At 32.6% G+C, this 27143-nt stretch overlaps 1 protein-coding gene across 1 annotated transcript in view; it reads right to left on the bottom strand.

Moving 5' to 3' along the window:
- LOC148618384 (piwi-like protein 1) overlaps positions 1-27143 on the bottom strand; it is a 65893-nt gene that overhangs the window by 21127 nt on the left and 17623 nt on the right. Inside the window, exons 2-9 of the mRNA XM_088577267.1 lie at positions 21578-21673; positions 17060-17165; positions 10281-10371; positions 8126-8338; positions 6613-6808; positions 2393-2511; positions 1678-1758; positions 880-993 (exon numbers count right to left, since the gene is read on the bottom strand). Coding sequence (XP_088433393.1) covers positions 880-993; positions 1678-1758; positions 2393-2511; positions 6613-6808; positions 8126-8338; positions 10281-10371; positions 17060-17165; positions 21578-21670 — 1013 coding nt within the window. The 5' untranslated portion in view covers positions 21671-21673. The remainder of the gene's footprint in view (positions 1-879; positions 994-1677; positions 1759-2392; positions 2512-6612; positions 6809-8125; positions 8339-10280; positions 10372-17059; positions 17166-21577; positions 21674-27143) is intronic.

Raw genomic sequence — 27143 nt, 5'->3', positions numbered from 1 at the left:
CTATACCAGTATTTTATTTGTTTGTCATAGTGACTTGAGTTACAACAAGATGTACTGTGAGCCATTGTTCACTAATGACTAGTAATACAATGTTTTTTATAAATCAGGAAACTGACATTGCCTTGGAACAAAAACACATGCAACAATCAAGAGATAAATGTGACAAAAATGTTTTCAAAAAGTCATAAGTCACGAATTTGCTGTTGTTCAGGTTTGAATTAGTATCCCACATTATGGCAATATTTTACATATAGTTCGTAAAGCTTTATGGCAGTATGTTACACAGGGCTGTAACAATACACCTTCCTCGTGATACGATACACAGCAGCATGTTGTCCTAAATATTTTCTTCAATTTGGAATAAAATATTTTCAATAGCAGAGTTAGAAGTAGTAGCCTGCCCGCCAACCCGAGACAGGCTATTTTTTGGAAGGGGCTGGCTAATTTTAGCGAAAATCTATATAGCCATATAATAAATATATTGAAAAATTGTGTTCAGGATTGGCTAGAATTTGAATGAGTTTCCTAACCTGTCAATAAATTTAAAAACAATGAATTTTGCTGAAGCCAGGCTTCATTCTAAGCGTCTCTAACTTTGAACATGTCATACTTTACTATTTGCAAAGTAATTTCATTAACTATTTGAAAACAAATTGTATTTTGACCTGTACCATATCATATCGAAACCTCAGTCAAATGTATTGTACCATGATACATAGATATCACAATGAATCGTTTCATCCTTAATGTTACATATAGTTTGTAAAGCTAATGACAAAAAATCAAATCCCTGTGATAAGTAGTTTATAAACATTTTGCATTAAAATCAATATGTCACAATATGAAGAGTTTTCAAACAGGAAGTTGCATTAAACTTACATCATATCAAGAACAGTCTGTGTTCTCAGTACTCTATGACTAGCATCAGCCAATAACATCAAACCACCTTCATTGTCACAAACTGATGTAATATAACCAGGCCATACTTGTAACCTAAATAAACAATGATACATAAAACATTACTTTATAATATCTACCATAGCAGGATGAGGTTAAAATTTTAAGATTACATTAATACAAGATACTTCATTGTTAACTTGAAAAAAAAATAGTCTGGTGATTATAGATATCCTGAATCTTTGTGAAGTGCTAACATACATAAGGATCTTCACATGACTTGATCAGGGATAGTGAAAAAACAACAAAAAAGTAGTATGATTTCAAACCTTATAAAGTAAAGTTTTTAGAACTAAAACTAAAAATACCGTGAGCAAGCTCAAAAAGAAAATATCCCTGCTTCAAATGAAGTAACATACATAACATGAAAGTTCAATTATCTCCCTTTACGGTCCTCCGACTATATTCCTTCATGCACATCAACATATAATGGCAAGCCTTTCTATAAAATTTCAGTAAATTTCCTTGAGTGCTTTAGGGGGAGTTGCGCTTACAAGGTTTTAACATGCAAAACCGGTTGGATTATGTTGGAAATCAGAAGTAAATATACAGAAAAAAAAAATTGTAACAGAAAAATCCAGATTTGAAATAGTGGAACAAAAATCCTCGCAGATAATCAATGTAACTATTCCAATGTTTAAAACAGCCATATCACTAACTTAAAATACATTCTCATCATCCAAAACACCAAAAATATATGTAATGTATTTGTAAACCTACTTGTGTTGAGGAACATTTGATGGTGTTTTAGGATTGTAGAAGTATCTACCAACTTGAACCATATTCAAAATGTGCATGATCCTGTAAAAAGAAAGTATTACAGTTTATACGCTCTGCTGTCTACTTCCAATGAATATCAACAAAACCCGACACAAGACTTTTGTAAATTGATTCAAGCAGTGATTCAATGAATGTTAACTTACTTATAGAGAAGTTGTTGAAATTTGTGATTTAAACTTGAAAAAGTTTATGGCACGGACAGCAAAGACATTTTTTTTTTTAATTTAATTAAGTACACAGTCTTACAGAATATTAGGGTTTGTAAAAGAATTTGGTCCTAGTTAGGCATTATTATACATTACTAAACTTTTCCCTTAATACTTTATAGATAGCAGTGATGTTCCCTGTGAAATTAATTCAGCAATTCCACTCATAAGACTTTCCCCCACCAAACGTCTTTACATTAATATCAACCTACCAATCACAAAATTTAAAGTATATGATGAAAATAGCCGCAAATTAAACAGAAAATCTATACAATAAATAGGATGACAAATTGGTTATCACGAATAACCAAAATATAATCACTCACACCAAGAATACTTGAAAGATTTAAATCTAGGCATTTCTTCGGCACTCATGATCATATATTGGTTATTCACTCTTTCCAATTAATTATCCCACTAGTAGGTAGCAAAAACTCAATAATACAAACCTTCTAAATATAATATTGTAGACCATCAGACACGACTCAGGAGGTACAACACGAGTCAATCTAATGGTTAAGGTTATTTCAGCACCATCTGTTAATCGTTTAGACTTCACTACTGTTTCCTTAAAAAAATGGAAAAAAAAATTATGAGATGCACTCTTTGATACCGAATAAAAATAGAAATACTGTGAGCCAGCTTACCAAGAGAATATCTCCTGCACCAAATGGACTTAAATGTAAAATGCTTCTCGGATGATCTCCTTTTGGAGTCCTCTGACAGTAATTATAATCCTCTGTACACATCTACATTTGACGCCCAAACTTCCTATAAACTTTCATAACAATCCCTTGAATGGTTTAGGAGTTGCGCTTACAAGAAATGTGGACAGACGGATGGAGGGACAATCTTTGATTGCAGGGGGTATAATGATAACAAACATCTAAATAAAGTGTTATCAATTTCCATATAATATTGTCTTACAATTTGTCTTTTTTGTACTTTTAAAAAAAGATTTTGAGAGTTTATAGCTGAATATACTGACAATATACATATCTCCATATAAGAATCCAAAAATGCAAGAAATTTAATGTGAAAGGAATAGTGGAAATAATCAAGTTGAATATATGGTCAGACAAATTGAAACTTATATACCCCTGAAACTTTAAAAATAAAGAACAATTTGACCTTTCTTGACTTTATGATCTAACAAAAATGATGTAGAAAAATGTCCCGTAAGGTGTATATCAATTTTCACACTTTCTTAAAAAATCGATAAAAAAAACATCCACAATATTATCTCTAACTCATTAAGGTTCCTTAACATAGGTAGGTATTATTTAGTGAAATTCATGGTCCAAGGTCCATATTTTCTTAAAATGATCAACAGACTGAGTTGAAATGTATCCTTGATCTCATAAAGCACTCACATACAAAAAAAATACATATATGCTCTGCAAGCATTTGGAAAAAATATTCCAGACAGATGTCATATTAGTGAAATGTTCAACAGTCAAGGTTCCCAATTTCATCTAAAATCCAGAAAATATCCAACTGACAGACTGAGTGCAACCCTATAGTGCCCTTTGGTGATGCTAGTTAGGGACTAATTACTCAATTATCATTGGCTATTATCAAGGATACGGAAATGGTAAAAAATGCCGGTCGTTGACCAACAAATTTTGCAAATTACCAATGACCATTTTCCAATATCTGACATAAAAAAATTGTCAACCCTTGTAAATTACAGTTAGCGTGGTTTTATTAATGTATAAACATCCTGTCCACCTGTCTCCTAATTGCTTATTGGAAATTATTTGACTGGTGTACATCAATATTAATTAGACGATGTGCAGCCATCTGTGACTGCGATTTTACCTGTAACAGATTAGTTGATTGCATAATTAAATAACGCTACATGTACAGCACCACTTTGTACACGAATTAATTGACGTGACCTTGAGAATTTTCATACATTTATTACTTGATTAAAATAGAAAAAGATTGTCAATTCCATCATTTTCCCGCCGATCTTTCAGTGGTAACAAAAGCACATGGTGTGGAAAGTACGAATCAGTCATAGTCTGTAATTATTAATTCATCAATTGAATCTTTTTAATACAGAATTCAACAACCCATTCAAATCAATATACAAAATGTATTCACGATTTTATTTTTAAAATAATCAACATTTTTTTCATCACTTAATAGTTTTTGGCTGTTTGCCTATGTGATGAAAAAGTCTGAAAGACACAATGTTTTGTTTTCAAGTCAGAACGTCCACATGTGGTCGAAACCGAACTCATCCACTCGTTCAGATATTTTGTAAAAGACAGGGTACATGAAGGAATAACACAAATTCCAATATTTATCGTTAAATAACTACAAAAAGGGGTTTTAAACTTAATTCTCGATCTAGGCAGGTAAAAGACGGACACAAACGTCTACTGAAATTTGATAAAATGTCTGACAAGAGCTGTCAAAATTTCCGGACCCTTGGCTATTATCAATGAAGCTGCAAATTATACTTGCAATCATTCCCATCATATGGAGCATAAAGAATCCACCATCATTTATATGCATTGAAAATTCCAGTGTATGCTTTATGGTTGATATCAGACAAATACCTTTTTCGCTTTCAAAATATGTCGTACTTGTATCACCAGGAAACTACATACCAAAGTTGAAATCAATTTAATTCAGTAGAAACAAAGATAGAGGCTGAATGCAAATGGCCAGAATGACAGACGGATGACAAGATTCCAATACAGTAGACTCCACGTAATCAGATATCGGCCAATTGAATATATCAGCTATTGTAATATTTCAAAACACAAACAACTTCTCATATACTTAGAACAAATGTTATTGTATAATTGAATATTGGAAATTGAGGATATCAACAAATGGGATATGTTTTGTTTTCTCCCTGTGAGAAGTAGACCAGAGGTTTGACATTACCATGACAGAAACAATACAACTTGTTATTTGTTGTTTTTGTTCACAATAAAGAGAGATTAACATTAACAAAAAGTTTTTTTAATTTCGTATTTTGTTTAAAATATTTGATTTATGCCCTACATAATGTTTGTGTAGTCCACTGTTCTTTCATCGCAGAATCGGTCGTATTTCAGAATTTTTACTGACTGATGTGTTCAGTACATATGTAGAAATTTGACACAATCTGAAGAATGTTTTCTTTGGATGTCATTTCATAATAACAACTGAATTTTAAAAAAGAGAAATAAAAGTAAAAAGAAAAAAAAGATTGCCATACACTCTTTTTCTTCATACAATCTACAGCGAAAAAAGGGTTAACAGACTGCACAGATTATTTTTAAAAACTCTTTTATCTAAAAATCTGAATAGCTTGTTGGAATAATAAGAACTAGTTTTTAAAGGAATACATATTTGATAGTGTGATAATACAAATTGTTCAGAAACTTCTTTCTCCAGTTATTTCAGATAAGGTTTTAATGTACTTCCATCAGTAATCATAGCTGTTTCCACAAGAGTATCCACTCCCGGGAAATCATAGCTATTTTTAGAACATAAATATAATGCAAATATGTTACCTGTGCCTATACCTGTACAGTACACAAATGAATATACAGTGAAACTTCTTCAAACCGGGCCCTCAGAAAACCGGTCTTCCCTTCAAACCGTCCGTTTTCAAAAGTCCCGGCTGATATACCTTAAAACCTGTGTATTTTGTCTTCAATAGACCAACCACCCCCTTAAGCCGTACATCGGCCGGTTTTTCAGTTTTAGTTACATATTTCAAATAAAAACAACCTCTCAATTCTGGCCGCCCAGTTATTGTTCACCTGTAATAAATGTGTCAACAAAACTAAATGTTTACGTAATATTACATAATTAATAATTCCTTCTGATTGGTTTGCATTTCGTCAGTGGACAGATGATAATTGAAGGGGACAGTAGTTAAACAATCCATCCATGCGAGACCTGACAGGGTAGTCAAGGATGTTAAAAACCCCCTTAGTTAATTAAACAATAAATTTAATCCTGACATTACATTTTGTCACTGGTTGGCTGTTGTGTACACACGGCAGGCAACTGGGTTCATTTAATAGTACGATCTTTACGATCTTTTAACTGTCAATTAATGTGACCTGAACCCAAGCCAAAACAACATAGGGGTGAAATTATTAGACTTTGTTGATAGGTAATTTACGAAAAGGAATACAAATAATTACTTACCATCAATAGCCCTTTGATCTTTTTCACACATTTTTTTCAAAACTGTGAACATTATTTTGTTGGCAGTACCGTTTGTAAAATCAAATCATTTACAAATGATGCAAGCTTTGAAATGTAATAAAAGGCCAAAAGTTTTGAATTGGCATTAAATAGGTCTTGACCAACAAACTGACAAGGTGTAGAGTTATAGAACACATGAATGGAAACAACTCTTAGAATGCATTGCTATTTTTCACAAAACCGGCCATTTTTTCATGTCCCAGTGGTGGCCGGTTTGGAGAAGTTTCACTGTATTGCAAAAAAGACAATAAACCCACCACCTCCCCCCCCCACCAAAAAAAAAACCTGGGAAAAGGTGTCCAATGGACAATTCAATATATTGGATAAAGGGATATTTTTTGTTGACAATTTTGATATCCAATTTGCCGGAGTCTACTGTATAATGCTATAAATATTTTACATACAATTTCAATACATCAGTCATTATTATAGAGTTGCAGCATACCTGATCTGGTAACCTAATAGGCAAGTATAAAATGGTCCCATCAAAGGCCTTTACATTGCCTATCACATCTTTATGTTCATTCAATAATCTAAACCTCATGTTTTTGCTGTCCACCATTGGTCGATAGTCCACATGATATTGGTACACACCAGGGTTGGCACATTTGATCCTGATATAATTAGCTGACAATGGGATTCTACAAATAGAGGCAGAAAAATCTTTTTAAATACACTTTATCTGAGCCAAGAATTCCATTAACTCGCCACGAAAATTTGGAGTTGTCATACACCTTGCAATCTAGTTCATATTCTGTCACTAGTCTTCATATTTAAGTCAAAACTTAACTGAAGTACAAAACTGAAATAAATGTAATGATTTTCTTGCCTGAGAGAAATTCCATCCTCAAAAGCTAAGCAGTTTGGGTAATAGAACTATTGCTAGTTATATAAAACTATAGAACACATTCTTCCTATGCTTATGTTTTTTATGTGAATGTCTATAGTTACATAGATGCCAACCCCCTTTTTGATACAATCAGTAAAAAAAATTGAGTAGTCAGCAATTTGACTATTTTGTCAGTAATCATCATTAAAATTGAAATTTTACCCAAAAAAAATAAAGCTGTACCGATGCTGTGATGCAAAGTGATGTACTAATTATATGTATTTCCATTATTATGACTGCTGTAGTAGTTTTCTTATTTTAGCAGCAGATGGCCCATCAGACATCTCAAATTTGTCTTAGAGGAAAACATGTTTTGTTAATTATTCTGAAATGACTCAGACTGGAAAAAATTGGAAATCTGTAAATATTAGACTGTAAATCATATATACTCTACCCAAAATTTGTAAAAATTATGGAAAAATCGTAAAGGATGTAATTATCATTTGGAATGTTCACACACTATTAGAAAACCACAAATATACATTACCTAAGCAAATGTAAAATGTTCCATAATATGCAATTTTTGGGACATAAATCTGCACAGACAGACAGATTCCTATATACCCCCTGAACTTTGTTCCTGAAAGTATTATAATTGTGGCCTTAACAATGACTTAATAATCGAGGCCAATTAGTGAAATTCCTTTAGCAAGGAAAACTACCTTTTTGTGTCCCCTAATAATTTATCATTACCGTAAGTGCATGATTCATGTGTACTACATGATAATTCAGTAGTAATATTTGACTAGTTCAAACTAATTGCCTGCAAGTTAACATTAGGTTATTATTTATATATTAAGCACAACATATGATTCTCATGTCTGCCATTATGTGGTATGTATCCATGTACAGTGGTTCAAGTTAAAAATTTTGAAACTTGATATGGACAAAATTACATGCATATCATTCAATAGAATTCATGAAAATGAATATGTTATCAATGTTTAGTATGATTCAACCATTAACACCACATATATTCCTTAATTTCTACAAAAACTACATAACTACGTATTGTTTTAATTGTAAACCTATCTATAATGTATTTTGATATATTATACAAATAAATTACTCTTGTCCATCTTTCCCCATTCTTGTGACTGGTTCATGTCTCTCATCTACAGCCATTCTAGCAAACCTTCCTTCTAACTGATTCTGTTGTGAATCTAATCCTGGGGCTGGACCACTACGGGGTGGGGATCTCTGGGTAGAAGATGTCTGCTGTGGTGGTTCTGATACCTGTGTAGTGCTGGCTGGACTTGCTGCAGGTTGTCCTCTCCCAGCTCTGAAATAATTATGCACTGAAATCAATTGAAGATAATACATGCACATTACAAGGGGAGTCACTTTTATTCTTTGTATATGGGTAGGCGTTCAGGTCTATTGACAAAAAATAGTTTAATACAAAACATCAAAAGAACATCTATTGGTGATTTCCCTGGCAAAATAGTGTAAAAATGGTGACAAGTAGCACTAGGTGGTATACATACATGTACTGTTATGAGGAAAGGGTTTTGAATTATAAAATATATTGAATGAAAATCTTTGCCAAGCACAGCAAGATACAACTGCAGTGGTCAAACTCTGAACAGTTGGGGCAAGTGTGGACACAATAATAGTTTTTGACACACTTAAAGCATAAGGACTTACAATTCATCATGGACATATTTAATTGCACAAAACTTTAAATTAAAATAGACCAAAAATAAATTAAAAAACCTTAGTAAGTGTCCCAATGTTGGATACTCAAGTAAATTTGTTCGGAAGAGAAATATATGAAGAAGGACCCCAATAAAAAAAAAAGGAATAAGAGTGGTTTTTTTTCAGGCTTTAGACCTTTATCTTCTCATTAAATTCTGTTACTCAGAATGGTAGTTTCAAACTCCAGACTGTGATTTCTTTGAGTTTTAGTTAATCCAAAGTAAAAATCATCGTAACGGAACAAAATGTACACTTGACCTGTAACTTATCATGGTGAATTTATATACCAAAAATCATGTCATAATCTGCAAGCGTTTAGAGAAAAAAAAAGTCTGAAAAACTGTTATTTCTGTCAATTTTGCTAAGTTCAAGGCCCATAATTTCAGTAAAAATCATCGGAGCAGAACAAAATGTAAACTTGACCTGTAACTTATAGTGTTCTTAAATACCAAAAATCATGTCAATATCTGCAAGAGTTTAAAAAAAAAATCCAGAAAACTGAAGATGGACTGACAGACGGACAAGTCAAAAACATTAGACCCTTCGCAACTTCTTTGCATGGGGTATAAAAAGTCAATTTTTCTCAGGTGTGGCTCCTTTGACCCTTGTAACTAGAAAACAGAAAACAGTAAGAGGTATCTGAAATCCAATTGAAAAACTGCAGGGATTCTTCTGAGGAATCCAATGAAAAATTATTATTTTTAAATCAAACGAAAAATTAAAGAAGATTATTTCCGGTGTGATCCCTTTGATTGCTTATAATTCAAAACCATAAGAGATATCTGAAATCTGATTGAAAAATACAGGCAGGAATTTTTATGAAGAATCAAATAAAAAAAATTTTGAAATAAAGACCAAAATAAAATTTTTTTTTTTTTTTTTTTTTTTTTTTTTTTTTTTTTTTTCTCCAGGTGTAGCCCATTTGACCCCTTGTAATTCGAAAACTGCAAGAAATATCTGAAATCTTAGGGAAAAACACAGGCAGGTATTTTAATGTGCTATCCAATAAAAAAAATTTGGGAAATTGAAAAAAAAAAAAAAAACGAAAAATTTTGGCATTGCCGTAATTATGACCCCTTATAATTGAAAACTACCCAAAACACATAAAATCTGCTTAAACGTTTGTTTACCAGAATTACATAAGGAACATGATAAAACAAGAATAATTAAAATAGGGAAGAAAAAAAAAACATTCTACATGGGTTTTAATAAAACACCATTTTTTACCGTTTTTGGCCCCCTTTTCTAAAACAGCAGAGGCTACAAAGTCCAAATTATTTAGACACCTTCCTTTAGTGGAAAGTAAAAAACTATATCAAGATTTCAGAACCATTGGTCAACTACAATTAAAGTTATCGCACGGAAACAAATTGTCCTAAAACGGAAGCTTACATCGACTGCGCCATAACATAACACATGTACAAGCACTGCTTTAAATTAAGTTGTGATGAAATATATCACCAGAAGCTTGTAAACTATATCATACACGTATGACATTAAGTCAATAACATATGTGTAGTACTTACGTCAAAATAGCTTGGAAAGCAGCAAGTCCTCGGCCTCTACCAGTTGGTGCGGAATTGACAGTCCCTTCTTGTGCCACTTGGCCTGGTGCACCTATCACATACAAATAACATAATCAAACAGGTACACATGAGTCATTACCATAGAAATTATATATACCTATTTTAGAAGTGGAATACCAGTTACATAGCCTATATTTGGCTACAAACGATGAAAAAAAATAATACGCAAGATGGATTTGCCTGAGTTTAGGGTCAGACATAAATCCTGATCTGTAGGTATCAGCAGAGATCCATTGTGAGCATTTTCACAATAAACTTTTTGGTTTAATTTGTTTATTTCATAGGTTTCAAATGGAGTGAATGTTGAATATCACAACATATCAACCCATGTAATTCAATTTTAAGGTCATAATAAATGAGCCACAGTGAGTTTATTATAACTTTGACATTAAATAACACAAGTTTATATACTATTCAGATTTCACTCAGTAGTAATAAAGATATAAAACCTTCCCCTCTATGATTCATAACAGTGGCCATGTTTGTCAACAGATTAAAAATCTCCACATATAGAGTATTAAGGATATCCTCACAAATACTAATGCCAAGTTTGGTAACAATCTATTCAGTAGTTTCAGAGCATCAAAGTTGGAAATGTAAAATTTTGGAAAAAAATCTATTTCAAATATAACTCAAACATTCATTAACAGATCTTTCTGAAAATTCTGGCATAGGTCCATCTTATACTGAACAATTTTATTCCCTGCCATATTTTAGCTAAACAAAAGGTCTATTTTTAGCAACAGTGGCCATGTTTTTTGCCAGATAAAAACTTCCCATACAAAAACTATTAAGGATATCATAAGGAACATTCAAGGGAAGTTTGGTTACAATCTGTCCAGTAGTTTCAAGAGAAAATGTTTGATATCTAGCTGTCCAATAAATAGAGAAAATAAGCAAATCATATAGAAAGTCAATGAAGTACATTTTGAAACTGAATTTGATTTCTTTATTTAAATAAGCATCACTATTGTTCTTCTACCCTTCATTCAAGCATATGAAAATTAAACATGTCAAGTGTTGGCAACCAGGTGTGAAGTAAGTCTTGTGGTGATTCAATAATATGTTTTTCTATAACCAATAACCAATGAACTATAACACAAGAGTATTTTTAATTCAATATACAAATCTTACCAAGTCTTGCAATAAAAGTTTTCTACTTGACATAAAGTCAACACATGTAATTACTAAGAGCAAAATTTCACTTGCCCCAGGAGATGTACACTATTGCCAATACAAATTTCAATTTCTCCCCTCTCCGCTGGGGAGATCATATGAGTGGAGTCACAGTGTTGCCACACAACACAATGGAGTCATCATTCAAACATATGTCTATAGTTTTCTGCCTTCATTCTAAAACATATTATATGATTCTTGAAGCTGAATAACATTTCAGCTACAATAATAGGGAGTCCAATATTTTTTTTTTCAAATGTGCTTTCGTTGTTTTTTTTTGTTTGGTGGGACTCACTGTAAAAAATTAAATGCAAAAAAAACAGATTAGAAATCGGTTAAGAAACAAAAAAGTTACAACATTTATAATACCTTCATTGTGAATCCTTTTGGGAAATCAGGCCATATTGAAAACTAGAAGGCTTATAATGATAACATTTTAGGTTAATTTTATTCACAAACAAAAACATATAATACAGCATGATCTACAATTATTTAAACACAACAGTCCAGTCAATAAATATATCACAAAACATAAGTTAAATCCCTATTTGAAAAAAAGATAAACAGTGACCTAAAGTTGGGTCCAAGGTATTTTTAGACATGGCACCATTATAAAACTATAGGAGGCAAGGTTTTCAGAGCAAAAACTTTCCGGATATTAATTGTGATAGGCATAACTATCATGGCTCTCTAGAAAGACCAGGCTAAGGACTTATAAAATGGATTTAAATTTTCAAATTGCAAGTATTCATATTTCAAAATGGCTGCCTTCAAAATGGCCACCCAGAGATTTTTACGAATTTAAAAAATACTATTTAAATTCTGAAAGGACATGCTCTGCAGGTTTCGACTGGTCTATTATGTGCTGCTGTTTGTTTTGACATAATTTGTTGAAGAATTATTATTTGGTCTGTTTAAACAATTATTTCTGTTCTTGGTGTAATTTTACCTGATTTTTTTACCGTTGAGGTCAATATTGAGTTTTTATTTACCTTTAAAATTCGCAAAATATCAGAACTATTTACAACTATACTATGCTTTTGCATATTTCATACTATTAAATCATCAAAAGGAGACATGTACTGATTCTTTTCAAAAACATTCTCCTTTTTAATGAATTAAACTGTATTTGAATTAACTTTCTTCAAAGAAGGAGAGGTAATTCACTCATAAAACATTTCTCAATGAAATTGCTTTATGTGATAAAAATGTACCACATGCAGATTTTTTTTCCCAAAACAAATCATTATACTTAACCTTGACAGTTGCCAGCTCTATTCAGTGATTAAATAAAGCTGACAATCATAACCTTAGAAAAAGGGAGCAAGGATCATTATCAGGCCAAAGATGTCTTACTACCTTTTCAGGTTAGCATCAGATGCCCGCCCACATCAAGGTTTGTAATCTGATCTACACTACCTTTTAAATAGTTGTCTATTTTTGTTCTATTTGCAAGTCCACAACCTACCATTTGAAACAGGTACAATATCAATTTCTGATAGGGCTCCTTCTGAATACACCTGCTGAATGTCATTTTTTTATTTTGTTAGGAAGGATAATTGTGTTATCAATTTTAACAAGCATTCTGACAGTATTGCTGATGCAATACAGTGTCCCCTTTCGGCCTTTGAACAGATTTTTTTTGATATATGTAAACTAACAATGGATGGTGTTATTTTTCAACAATCAAGAGAAAAAAACTCTTGAACAGCAAAAGCAAATTTCATCAAAATCAAACCTGAGCTTCATTTTACAGTAGATAATAAAATTTTTGCATTACAGAAAGCTGCATAAAGACATTCTCTTTCTATCACCTGGAAAGTTGAAAAAAACTTCGTTATTATGAATAAAAAGGCAAATAACTCTAGAATGACAGCAGCAATTTGCATCAAAATGATGAAACATAAAATTTTATGTAATTTTCTATGTCAAAGGGCCATAAGTTCCATATAAACCATTTTGCCACAATATTATTTAAATTTAATTTGTAACTTGTCATGATAAGACTAGCTAACAAATATGAAATCAACTGGACGAGGCATAACAAAGAAAAGTCTGGAAAACATAAAATTTTATGAAATTTTCGATGTCCAAGGGACACAACTTCTGTAAAAAATCATTCAACCGTAACATCATTCGAACTTAACTTGTAACTTGTCATGATAAGACTATATACCAAATATGAAATCAATTGGATGAGGCATTACAAAAAAAGGTCCAGAAAACATAAAATTTCATGAAATTTTCGATGTCCTAGGGCCATAACTTCCATAAAAATCATTCAACTGTAATGTCATTCAAACTTAACTTGTCATGATAAGACTATATCCCAAATATGAAATCAATTGGATGAAGCATTACAACAAAAAGTCCGAAAAACATAGAATTTCATGAAATTTTCTAAGTCCAAGGGCCATAACTTCTGTAAAAATCGTTCAACCATAATGTCATTCGAACTTAACTTGTAACTTGTCATGTTGGATGGACATTACAAAAAAAAAGTCCGGAAAACCAAGTGTGACTGACGGACGGACGGAGTGCAAACCTAAGTCCCCTTCAGCATTTGCCGAAAGGGAACAATAAGAATATCAGGTAAATATGTTTGAACATCGAGTTGTTTGGCAAGTAAACCCTCTAAAAGGAGTAAGTAGTTGTTGTATGTCAAGTCTACTGCAGGCAAATCAGATGTTGATCCTGATGATGTATTGTCAATTATTTTGGATATTATTTCTTCAGCTTCATCCACTGAAAGTGAAATTTTAATTGTAAAAGTGATTTCCATAGCAAAAAATGCACACATCTTCATGACATTATTGACAAAATTAAATCTTTTTATTTTATGGACTTATTAATTATCATAAAATTTTCATTTTTCTTGTTTACTCTATTAATTATAGACAACTCCAATTCCAGTGTTCATGGATTAAAAAAAAAAAAAAAGGTTTCTACAGGAAAGCTTTAAATGAAGATTAACTTTCCCACTATCAATGTACGCTCTTAGAATTTTTAAGAAATCCTTTAAAAAATTCAGTTTTTCCACTTGCAAAGGAGAAGTGAAGCATAATGAACAACTTTCCCAAACCAAAATTTAACTTGCCCTGCGTGAAGGGAAAGGAGAATCCTACAACACTGAATTGATATCTTTTATTAAATTTATAAAGGAAATGTTCAGTAAGTAATTTCATTTAATAGCATGGATTGAAAAATTGCCATAGTCCAAAAGTGGGCAAAAGAAATATACTTCCCTGACAATTGTAGGTGTTCCTTCATTCATAGTAAGTTTAAATGCAATATGCAGCAAAATCAATACTGAAACAAAAATTAAATAACTATTAAATAGATGCAACATTTCCACATTGATCAGACTGTCTCTGTAAATCATACTACTGTAATTGAATCATATGCAATGTCATTTCTATATGATAGTTATATAATTAGATACTTTGCTTTTTGTCAATTTATACCCCTTTTAGGCTTTCCCTTTTTTAGTAAGGAACATTACCCACTCCTCCATTTCCCCATCCCCACCATTCACTACTTTGTTTCAGGATAGACTGATTTTCCCTGTAAATTTCATACTTATTCTCATATTTAATCATTATCTGGATACGTGACGGTAAGTCATGATTCATGAATTATTTAAGGAAACTTACATTCGTGATATATAAATCTTAAAACATCAAGACAGTCTGATCCAGAAAATAAACATTCAAATAACTGTGTAACTGTTTAATCTTTATTGAAATTCTTGTTCTCATAATGTAAACATGAAGTTTTCAAGTTTCTCAAAATTGTTAAAATTTTTTCCAAGAAATCAATGTTCAAAAATAGAGAGCTATATTTATACACACCCAAATCCCAATGAAAAAATAAATTGAAGATGAATTGCTGAAGGATTAATAAATCCCTAAATAGATGTTAGCAACAAGCGGTAGCTAACTCTACTTAAATTCACTTTAAAAGCTGAGATACCACTGATCACTGATGACCTGTTGACGTCATGCATCAGCCATATCTGAAAGGATTAAGTTCACGCAAGTCCTTGAAAAATGTCTTGAAAAAGAAATAGTGAGCCACGCTTCCTATCGCCATGATATTTGACTAAAAGCAAGAATTATAGTTGAATTTTATAACAATATATTTTTCTTTGTTGAAACTTACCATTTTGGAGGAATTCCAACACTGTTTTTCAGAAAATCGATAAGCGAATGTCCTTCCCGCTATTTTTCGGAAAGAAAAATATATTTTTAGTAACTGCAGGATACAGCAAATCGATTGGTTCCTATTTAAAAGGCGAAATATGACTGGCTCATTGTTGTCATCACGCATCAAACATGCAAGTAATAAAAAAAATCTGGTGCCACTGAAAAACATCGTCTGCCAAGAAATAACGATACTCTATGTATAGCAAAACCGTTAATCGAAATTGATTAGAATAAAATGCTCTTTACTAGCTGATTGTATAAAACAATGAATATTTCTGTATAATTTTTATTAAAAAAAACATCTGGAAACAGAACATATATAATCAGCTGAAATGAACCGACAATGCTTGAATATTTCCGATTTCCAAGGCAATAACATTATGACATTGGACTCCCTAACAATAAAAATAATTGAAAATATTAAAATTTTATATCCGTTTTCAGTGTGGGAAACCACCGCTCGCCAGCTTGCCAAATACGATTAGATGTTTAATTTGGCGAGACCTCATTAGCTTACACTCGTCAATTTGGCAACCCTCATTTGATTGGCGAGTTCCAAGGAAAGTTAACCAGCTAACAGGTTATTCAATTGAACATCCCTTAACATCATACATTAAAAATATGTTCCCTACATTTTAAGAAGTTTAGCTTGAATATGTCAAGTAAATTTTGGCATGATATGCACAATTTTATTGACTTGTAAAGCATTGTTTACGATCTGCCATTTTAATTTCCGGTAAACAGGATGTGCCGAAAACTTACGTGACGGTCCCAATCTCGTATTAGTAGTCAAATGAAATTATCTTGGTAATTTATGATATGTTACCTTGCAAATTAGTTATTTATTGTAAAAATAAAAATGAACAAGAAGCAAATGATAAACATTTCCTAGTTTCATAATGATGAATCTGTTGAAAGATAATTTTATTTTTTAAAATATGAGTTCAGAAATGGAGTACTCATTTTGTTACTGTAAAGTACATGAAAATCTTCAATGGGAGGGAATATTCGAAAATGGAAATGAAAAGTAGTTGAAGAAAGAAAAAGAAAGGCAAAAGATAGTTACATCCAAGAGAAAACAGATGATAGTAGATAAAAAAACCCCAAAAAATTTGGCTAGTTGAATTTCTATTTGGCTAGCAAGATCAATATTCCACAAGCCAGAATGGCAAGTTGTAAGAAAAAATGGTTTCCCGCACTGGTGTTTACTTTGGTAGAGACACACTGATTCCATTGTGGAGAGTGGAGAAATTAAAACTAAGGTTGATGGTAGTGTATATTCAGAATCCCTTGATCCAGTGAACTAGCCAGCACTACAATAAGGAATAATATCTATACCAGCTGATGATGGAGAAGGCACTGAACGAGCAGCCATTAGTCCCCTCAGATAGTCACCCCGTCCCATTGGCACAGGAGGCTGTTCTGGTTTGGTAGGTTGTGTTTGCTAAAAAAAAAAAACAGGAAATAAATCATTCATACAGGCAGAAACATAAAATCAGGTGCATTTACTAGTACTTTTAGTAAAATTCTTTGCAGGGCTTAACTGGATATGACCACTGAAGTCAAACCCTGAACAGCTGGGGCAAGTAAGAACACACCATTAAGCTTGATACAACTTTGAATTTGAATTACAATTAACTATTCACACAAGATAAGAATTTGACCAGAATTGAAGAGGTCTCTTCTTTATCCCTAGTTCCTAAATGGCTTGTCACAATCCTTAAAATCAGCCCTAGCTTTTTTGTGATAATGCACTAAGTAGTATCAAGAAATCAATTCACTTGCACTCAATTTATTATCATGCTTGTATCTGGTCTCTTTATGAGTTCCAATTCCAAAACAATTCAAGTCATAACCCCCAAAATCAATCACAGCTTCTTATTGCATGGCACCTTGTGGTAAAATCTAAGCGATTGGTTCACTTCTAGACAAGTTGCTGTCCAGACATCTTGTTTCTGGCACTTTATGACCCCTTATTCCTAAATGGTACAAATCACAACAATCAAAATGAATCCAAATGTTCACTTACAGTTTAGTTTTATGTCCATAAATCATAAAAATGCTTGCTTCTAGCCCCTTTTGTAACCCGTAAATTTTCAATGACTCAAATCGTATTGTCCAAAAATAATCCCAGCCTTCATTTTGTGGTAAGGCACCTTGTAGCATAATTTCAAAAAAATCCATACACTAATATAATACTTTTAAGAAATGATACGTCCATTTCCATATTTAAATTGCATCAGTCCATAAAATGCTATATGAACCGGCTGGAAATTATATTGGACCAGTAGGTGTGGGTTATTTTCATTGACAGACTTGTTTTGCAAAATTTGCAATGGCACAGCTAAAAAAGACAAAATTGGTTTGCATGATATAGAACAAGAGGCTCCCAGGAGCCTGAATTGCTCACCTTGTTGAAGTTTGTCTTTCAAGAGTAATAAATTTAACAAGGAGATGTCCAACAATTTTGACTCAAGAAGACTTTGGTAGGACTTATCATAAGGATCATTTCAGCAATTGAAAGTTTCTTGCTATCTATTATAGGTTTCAAGATATTGGCTGAAAACTGTAAAAGAAAAATTTTTTTAAATTCATCTTTCAAGGGCAATAACTCTTACAAGGAGTGGCCTAACAATTTTAATCCCTGCAGACCTTTGAAGGCCTTATAATAAGGATAATTTCAGCAATTGAAAGAGTTTTGAGATGTATGTGAAAAACTGCTTTCTGACCCCTATGTTCTATTTTTAGTAATGGGGGCCATGTTTTTTTGTGGATAAAAAATTCCCACATCAGTTCTATGCACGATATCACAAGGAACACTCATAACATTTGGTTTCAATTGGTCAAGTAGTGTCAGAGGAGAAGATTTTTGAAAGAAATAACATTAAAAACAGCAAAGATCGTTGAAAAAGGGCATTAACTCCAACATGGCTTAACAGATTAAAACCAAAATTTCACCAGTGATAGATCTCATCATGCTGAACACTTTTAACCATGTCAGAATACTGCTGAACCTAACGGTTTTGGAGATATATTAAAAAATCCACTGTTTGACCCCTATGGTCTATTTTTAGTAACAGTGGCCATGTTTTTTGACATATCAAAAATCCCCACACAAGTTCTATGCAGGATATCCCAAGAAACATTCATACCAAATTTAGTCTCAATTGGTCAAGTAGTGTCAGAGGAGGAGATTTTTAAAAATAATAACATTAAAAATAGCAAAAATCATTGAAAAAGGGAAATAACTCCAACATGGCCTAGGTCTCACTAACCACTTCCGGGTCAAATGGCCATCCCCCTATGTAGTACCAAAAACACACTGAACCTAGACATATGCATTGTAAGTGCATTATTTGTGTGTATTATGATTAAAAGTAGTCAAAATAAAGCTGAGAATGTGTACTTTAAAATCATATATGTAATTAACTACAAAAGTGTATGAATATTGTTTACATGTGTGAGTAATATGCCTCCATGCTGTCAGTTAGCAGAACAGGTAAAAATATGGATTTTCAGTATTATTTATTCAAGTAAATTTTGTGAAGAATTTCTACTATCATCGTACCATTAGCATAATGATTTTGGAAGCCTTATTTTCCAAGCTTCGCAACGGTATGCAGCTTTAAGATGTCATTTGTCCTGGGAATTCACAGTGAGAAAATTACTTTTTTAACATGTAAAGTAATGGAAACGTTAGAAGTGGTTAGTGAGACCCTAACAGATTAAAAGCAAAATTTGACCAGATAGACCTCATCATGCTGAACATTTTTACCTGTGTCAGAATTTAGCTAAACCTGGATATATTAAAAAAAATCAACTGTATGACCCCTATGGTCTATTTTTAGTAATGGGGGGCATGTTTTTCAATGAATCAAAAATCTCCACATCAAATCTATGCAGGATACCTCAAGAAACATTCATACCAAATGTGGTTTCAATTGGTCAAGTAGTGTCAGAGGAGAAGATTTTTGGAAGTAATAACATTAAAAATAGCAAAAATCGTTGAAAAAGGGCAATAACTCCAACACAGCTTAACGGATTAAAACCAGATTGACCAGAGATAGATCTCATCATGCTTAACACTTTCACCCTGTCAGAATTCATCTAAACCTAACGGTTTAGGAGATATATGTGAAAAACTACTGTCTGACCCCTATGTTCTATTTTTAGTAACGGCGGCCATGTTTTTCGACGAATCAAAAATCCCCATACCAATACTATGCAGGATACCCCAAGGAACATTCATACCAAGTTTGGTTCTAATTAGTCAAGTAGTTTCAGAGGAGAGGAGTTTTGTATAATTGTTAACGACAATGGACGACAAGTGATGGCAATAGCTCATCTGGCCTTTGGCCATGTGAGCTAAAAATGATATCTTCAGCATCACACAGTAAAGTTGAGTACCTTTTTGAATAAAGCTTGTCAGCTGGGAAGGTATGATATAGCAAATAGTTAATCATACAGAGGGTCAAAGGCATTATATGAACTGGTATGTTGCCCTTTAAAATTATATGGACCTCAGCTGTGCTTCGATCCATTTAATTATTTTGTGATGACATACCAGTCCATACAATGCCATATGACCCTCTGTACAATTAACTATTTGCTAAATACTCAAGTTATTGTCAAGAAACCAAATAGAAGACAATTCTGATAATGGATAATGACAGTGCAACATAATACACCATAATACAAATGCATTTTTTCCCCCGTCAATAAGGAAATTCCAATTAAGCCAACTTGGGCACTCAAATATCTGATTTGCAGCTGAATTATATGAAGCTATCTTAATTGTTTTCTAACTGTGAAATAACAGGAATAATGTATGTATAATGGGACACAACTGAAGATTTTGTGGGTGCATAATTTTTAGACTTGCATCAAGGACAGAGATGACAGGTTGAATATTAAACACAATTAAAAGTGATTATGCCACCACGGCCCCTAAAACTCAAAAAGATGTTGGTTAAACACGATATTATTGTGAAATAATATCATCTGCAAGGAATTTTTTGGTCAACTTGACTTACAACAGGTAAGAGTGTCCAAAAAATAACTTACCCAGACTTAAAATGAACTTGTCCACATTTTTACCCTTTAGTCACCTATCTCAGACTCAGGTGCCCCTCTCCCATCAATATATTTCATATTTATTTGCAAACAGATACATAATGATGAAAGAAACTATCCATCTCTTCAAAATTACGAATTTTGAAATCCTGATTTTCTTATTTTACTGCTTTCCGATCGAAGATTATTGTTTTCGCATCACGATCATGTTTGACTTCAATGGAAGAAAAGACATCTAATTACAGGCGCCAATAGGATCGTAAGATACAAGATAATATATACTGTATCAACAAGTTACAAAATAGGGACCTTAAGAAAAATATAATTCTGGACTAATCTGTGGTTAATTGTTTAATTGATAACTAAGGTATCTACAAGTGGCGTTACGCCTTCGGCCGGGACTTTAATTTACTAATGAAAGAGAAGCTCCAATATACAATATAATTGACTGTGTCACAATATAGGTGTTACCAGGTTAATTAATGTGATGTCACATGCATAAAATTGATAGGAACCTTGAGAATGAAAAATGTCAATTTCTCCACTATGGTCGTTGTATTGTAAAATAAATTTCCATGATTGTTATTGATGTATAAATGAGTCAATAGAACACCACTTACACTTACACTTCCACAAAAACAAAGTGCCTACAGACAATGACCAGGATAACAGCACCATTCCAACATATCACCACAAATTGTTTGCAGTCACACAAAAACTTAACAAAACATTTTTTCATGTGAAGAGTCAATCTTCTGTTTAGCAATTAAACTTGAATATTACCTCATCTTGTTGATCACCTGGCCTCCTTATTGGATCCTTCAGGGCCTGAAGCAGTGCAGCACCTCTACCACCACGACCAAGTCCTGATGCCATGATCTAAAGAAATTACATTTATTGATTACAGACATGTTTCCTAATAAACAAGGTGAAGTAAAAAAAAAAGGAAATTTTTGTTAATTTTTGTGTATTTAATTCACACTTGGTCTATAATTTATCATGGTAAAGCAATTAACCAAATTTTAAATGAATATCTGAATATGACAAACAATAGGCTCTCGAAGAGCCTGAATCACTCACCTGGCGAACCATGCCATATTAATTAAGTAAGTACAGTTATCATGCTTTGTTACCATGTTTGACCAAAAATTTGCTGAAAAAGAGCATAAAGTGATGAATGCTGCAAGTTCCACTGAGCACCTAAGGCACTATAAAATGTAGGAAATGCCTTCAGTGTGTTTTTCAAACCTCTGGAAAAAAGCCACCCCTCCCCATGCCCTATTTTCCCATCAAACTTTCATCATCACCATTCAACTAAGAATACTATGTTTCCTTGAGAAACAAAAAATCATTGGAGCCAAGCAACTGGTGAAAATGGCTAAAAAATGGCCTCATAAAAAAATTCAATACTGCCAGCAGTGATTGGGATTAAAAAGTTGAGAATGGGACATTTCTATTGATCTGTAAAATTTCAATGGGTCATTCTGTGACATTCTTTGTAAAAATTTCTGATTTTAATGGGACGATTTTGGCAGAAGTGTGATAAAATGCACATGGCCCCTCCTCTAATCCCTATCACTGTGCCAGTCCACTTGGGATATCATTTGTATCTTATGAGTAGCTTTCATTTTCATTATCCTTCTATAGTTGAGGAAAAAAAATAGCAAAAAAATATTTTAAATGATCAAGTTGTGCAGGGTACCCTAAGGAACAGTTCTGCCAACTTTTGTTAAATTTTATCACATGGTTTCAGAGAGGAAGTTGTACACAAAAAAAATCTGTTATAAGGGCCATAATTCCATCATCAGGTGACAAATCATTTTGAAAATTTCGGAATAGGTCTGTCTTCTGACAGTAAACATTTTTATCCATGTCAGAATTTTGCTCAATTCAAAGGTTTTTGAGTTTCTTGCAAAACGCTGTATTTTGACCATTATGAATTTATGTTCTATTTTTAGTAACAGCCATCTTTTTCAACCTATGAAAAATTTTAAACAATCAGTTAGTGAAGGAAACCCTTATGAACAATTATGCCAAATTTCATTACTTTTGTCACACAGTTTCAGGGAAGAATATTTTCAAAGTTGTACATGTGAAAAACAACAAATAAATCTGTTTCAAGGGCCACAACTCCTACATCAGATCAAAAATCATTTTGAAAATTTCACAATCACTCTGTCTTGGTGGACAATTTTACCTTTTGACAGAATTTTGTTAAATTAAATGTTTTTTTAAATTATTTGCAAACAAGAGGCTCCCAGGAACTTGAATCGCTCACCTGGTTAAATGATTGCCTTTCAAGGTAGAGATGCCAATGCGACCATATATGGCCGCCATTTTGTTTTCTGGTAAAGAATTGGATTTTATATTTATGTTACCAAAATCCTTCTATTTCGGAGGTTACATTAGCTATGATTTTTTTTTATGAATAAATATTTAATAAAATACTTTTTGTAGTGAATATAAGTCTTGTTGTTTATAGTTCTCGGAACGTGGACAAATTATCGTCATTTTTTGTAACGCGCGGCACGTTTTTTCAGCGGAGTATACCTTTTTCAAACTTAAAAATAAATATGTTCCTGACGTCATATTGAAATAAAAATAACACCCAATGAGAGCTTAGGATTTAAATATCTTTAGAATGAAAGTCGTTTCCGGTACACTTTCCAAATCGACCGTGAAATTTCGTTTTCAATCTTTCCAAGTGAAAAAAATAAGGTAAATATACGGAGTATGGCTTAACGACATGCATATTCGGATTCTTCAAGTTTTTTTCTTTAAATTTAATTGTCTTTGCTCTCGATTTGTAATCAGGAACATATTTATTTTAGGCGTTGGAATAGGCGGCTATAGAAGGTTCGAGACACTTTTGACCGTCATGGCTAGGTTACAGACCACCAATTCAACCAATGAGCATTTGGAACGTACGCAAAAATAGTCCTACACAGAAATTACCCCTGTTCCTCATAGTGCTGTGAAAAAAGTTCTCATCTTATTTAAAAAATTTAAACAGTTTCTGAAAGGAAAAACATTTCTGTACATTTTATAGGTGCATTTTGCTTCTTGTGATGTGAAGCCTAATCTCCATAATGATTTTTAAATATACCCCTATCTTGTGAAAACACTGGGATTTCCCATGCTATTTATAGACCCTTCACTTCCGGTGACCAATACTGCACTGCAAGTCTGCTAACCCCACATGCCATTCTGAGGATTGTGAGCTGACATATGTAGAATCATGCTGATATATAGTCATCTGCAGGTTAAAGTTAAGGTAAAGTCCAGAGAAGCCATTGAATACTGTGAAATTAGCATAGAAGCCTATGGGAAGTGGAATTAGTGGTTTTTAGCCTTAAGATGAAGCCATGGCAAAATGAAAAGTTTCTTGAAATAGCTTTAAACTACTTGAAGGTCTTGTTAACTTTGCCATGAGAGGAATACACTACAAAAATCCTTCAAAATATGCATTTTTTTAAGTTATAGGTCCAAATTATGGAAAATTGGTCTTTTTGGCTGATTTTTATGTCCTATCTTGTAAAAAGTGTAGAAAATTTAGTAAAAATATCAAATATTAAACTTTGAGGGCTATATTTACCTAACTATGGTAGTAATAAGCACTTGAAATCAAGTTTTGTGTAGATTTGAGCAAAAATTAGGTTAGAAATGAGGAAAAACTCACTTTCATTACTGCGGTTAAGGCCATATAAGCATTCCCCTATGGCAACATGGAAAATCCATTATTGAGCACTTTTTTTGCTTTAGGTGCCCTTTACTGGTCATGTTCTAATGTGAAAACACTGTATTTACAAATTTAAAGCCAAATATATCACCTTTTGTGAAAATTTAAAGATTTAGGATTTTTGACATGTGATCAAGAAAAAGGGGGAGGCATGTCAGAAATAAATTTTTAAAAATAGACCAATTTCTCAGAAAATGATTACTTTTAAAACTATTTCTTCATTAATATTGTTAAAAAACAAGTTGTGATTGATATTTTTTATTTGAAAAGTCAGAAAAAGTTCTTTGCAAATATTTAATGCATTTCAGTATGGTAGAATATTTTCACTTTTTTGCTCGCACAACTTGGTTACCCTATATTTAAAAATCAAATATTTAAAAAAGTGCTTGTCACATTTCACTGAAACTTTGCAAATGCATTCAGTATGTGTGTAGGAAGATACCTGTATAGTTATTTATTTCTTCTAAGACAAAAAGTGACTCTTTAGGTTACAGACCACCAATTCAACCAATGAGCATTTGGAACGTACGCAAAAATAGTCCTACGCAGAAATTACCCCTGTTCCTCATAGTGCTGTGAAAAAAGTTCTCATCTTATTTAAAAAATTTAAACAGTTTCTGAAAGGAAAAACATTTCTGTACATTTTATAGGTGCATTTTGCTTCTTGTGATGTGAAGCCTAATCTCCATAATGATTTTTAAATATACCCCTATCTTGTGAAAACACTGGGATTTCCCATGCTATTTATAGACCCTTCACTTCCGGTGACCAGTACTGCACTGCAAGTCTGCTAACCCCACATGCCATTCTGAGGATTGTGAGCTGACATATGTAGAATCATGCTGATATATAGTCATCTGCAGGTTAAAGTTAAGGTAAAGTCCAGAGAAGCCATTGAATACTGTGAAATTAGCATAGAAGCCTATGGGAAGTGGAATTAGTGGTTTTTAGCCTTAAGATGAAGCCATGGCAAAATGAAAAGTTTCTTGAAATAGCTTTAAACTACTTGAAGGTCTTGTTAACTTTGCCATGAGAGGAATACACTACAAAAATCCTTCAAAATATGCATTTTTTTAAGTTATAGGTCCAAATTATGGAAAATTGGTCTTTTTGGCTGATTTTTATGTCCTATCTTGTAAAAAGTGTAGAAAATTTAGTAAAAATATCAAATATTAAACTTTGAGGGCTATATTTACCTAACTATGGTAGTAATAAGCACTTGAAATCAAGTTTTGTGTAGATTTGAGCAAAAATTAGGTTAGAAATGAGGAAAAACTCACTTTCATTACTGCGGTTAAGGCCATATAAGCATTCCCCTATGGCAACATGGAAAATCCATTATTGAGCACTTTTTTTGCTTTAGGTGCCCTTTACTGGTCATGTTCTAATGTGAAAACACTGTATTTACAAATTTAAAGCCAAATATATCACCTTTTGTGAAAATTTAAAGATTTAGGATTTTTGACATGTGATCAAGAAAAAGGGGGAGGCATGTCAGAAATAAATTTTTAAAAATAGACCAATTTCTCAGAAAATGATTACTTTTAAAACTATTTCTTCATTAATATTGTTAAAAAACAAGTTGTGATTGATATTTTTTATTTGAAAAGTCAGAAAAAGTTCTTTGCAAATATTTAATGCATTTCAGTATGGTAGAATATTTTCACTTTTTTGCTCGCACAACTTGGTTACCCTATATTTAAAAATCAAATATTTAAAAAAGTGCTTGTCACATTTCACTGAAACTTTGCAAATGCATTCAGTATGTGTGTAGGAAGATACCTGTATAGTTATTTATTTCTTCTAAGACAAAAAGTGACTCTTTAGGTTACAGACCACCAATTCAACCAATGAGCATTTGGAACGTACGCAAAAATAGTCCTACGCAGAAATTACCCCTGTTCCTCATAGTGCTGTGAAAAAAGTTCTCATCTTATTTAAAAAATTTAAACAGTTTCTGAAAGGAAAAACATTTCTGTACATTTTATAGGTGCATTTTGCTTCTTGTGATGTGAAGCCTAATCTCCATAATGATTTTTAAATATACCCCTATCTTGTGAAAACACTGGGATTTCCCATGCTATTTATAGACCCTTCACTTCCGGTGACCAGTACTGCACTGCAAGTCTGCTAACCCCACATGCCATTCTGAGGATTGTGAGCTGACATATGTAGAATCATGCTGATATATAGTCATCTGCAGGTTAAAGTTAAGGTAAAGTCCAGAGAAGCCATTGAATACTGTGAAATTAGCATAGAAGCCTATGGGAAGTGGAATTAGTGGTTTTTAGCCTTAAGATGAAGCCATGGCAAAATGAAAAGTTTCTTGAAATAGCTTTAAACTACTTGAAGGTCTTGTTAACTTTGCCATGAGAGGAATACACTACAAAAATCCTTCAAAATATGCATTTTTTTAAGTTATAGGTCCAAATTATGGAAAATTGGTCTTTTTGGCTGATTTTTATGTCCTATCTTGTAAAAAGTGTAGAAAATTTAGTAAAAATATCAAATATTAAACTTTGAGGGCTATATTTACCTAACTATGGTAGTAATAAGCACTTGAAATCAAGTTTTGTGTAGATTTGAGCAAAAATTAGGTTAGAAATGAGG

The sequence above is a fragment of the Perna viridis genome, chromosome 4 (genome assembly GCF_037379345.1).
Source record: "Perna viridis isolate PV_CMFRI_1.1 ecotype Kerala chromosome 4, ASM3737934v1, whole genome shotgun sequence".
Lineage (NCBI taxonomy): Eukaryota > Metazoa > Mollusca > Bivalvia > Mytilida > Mytilidae > Perna > Perna viridis.
This window is presented reverse-complemented; position numbering and strand designations above follow the sequence as displayed.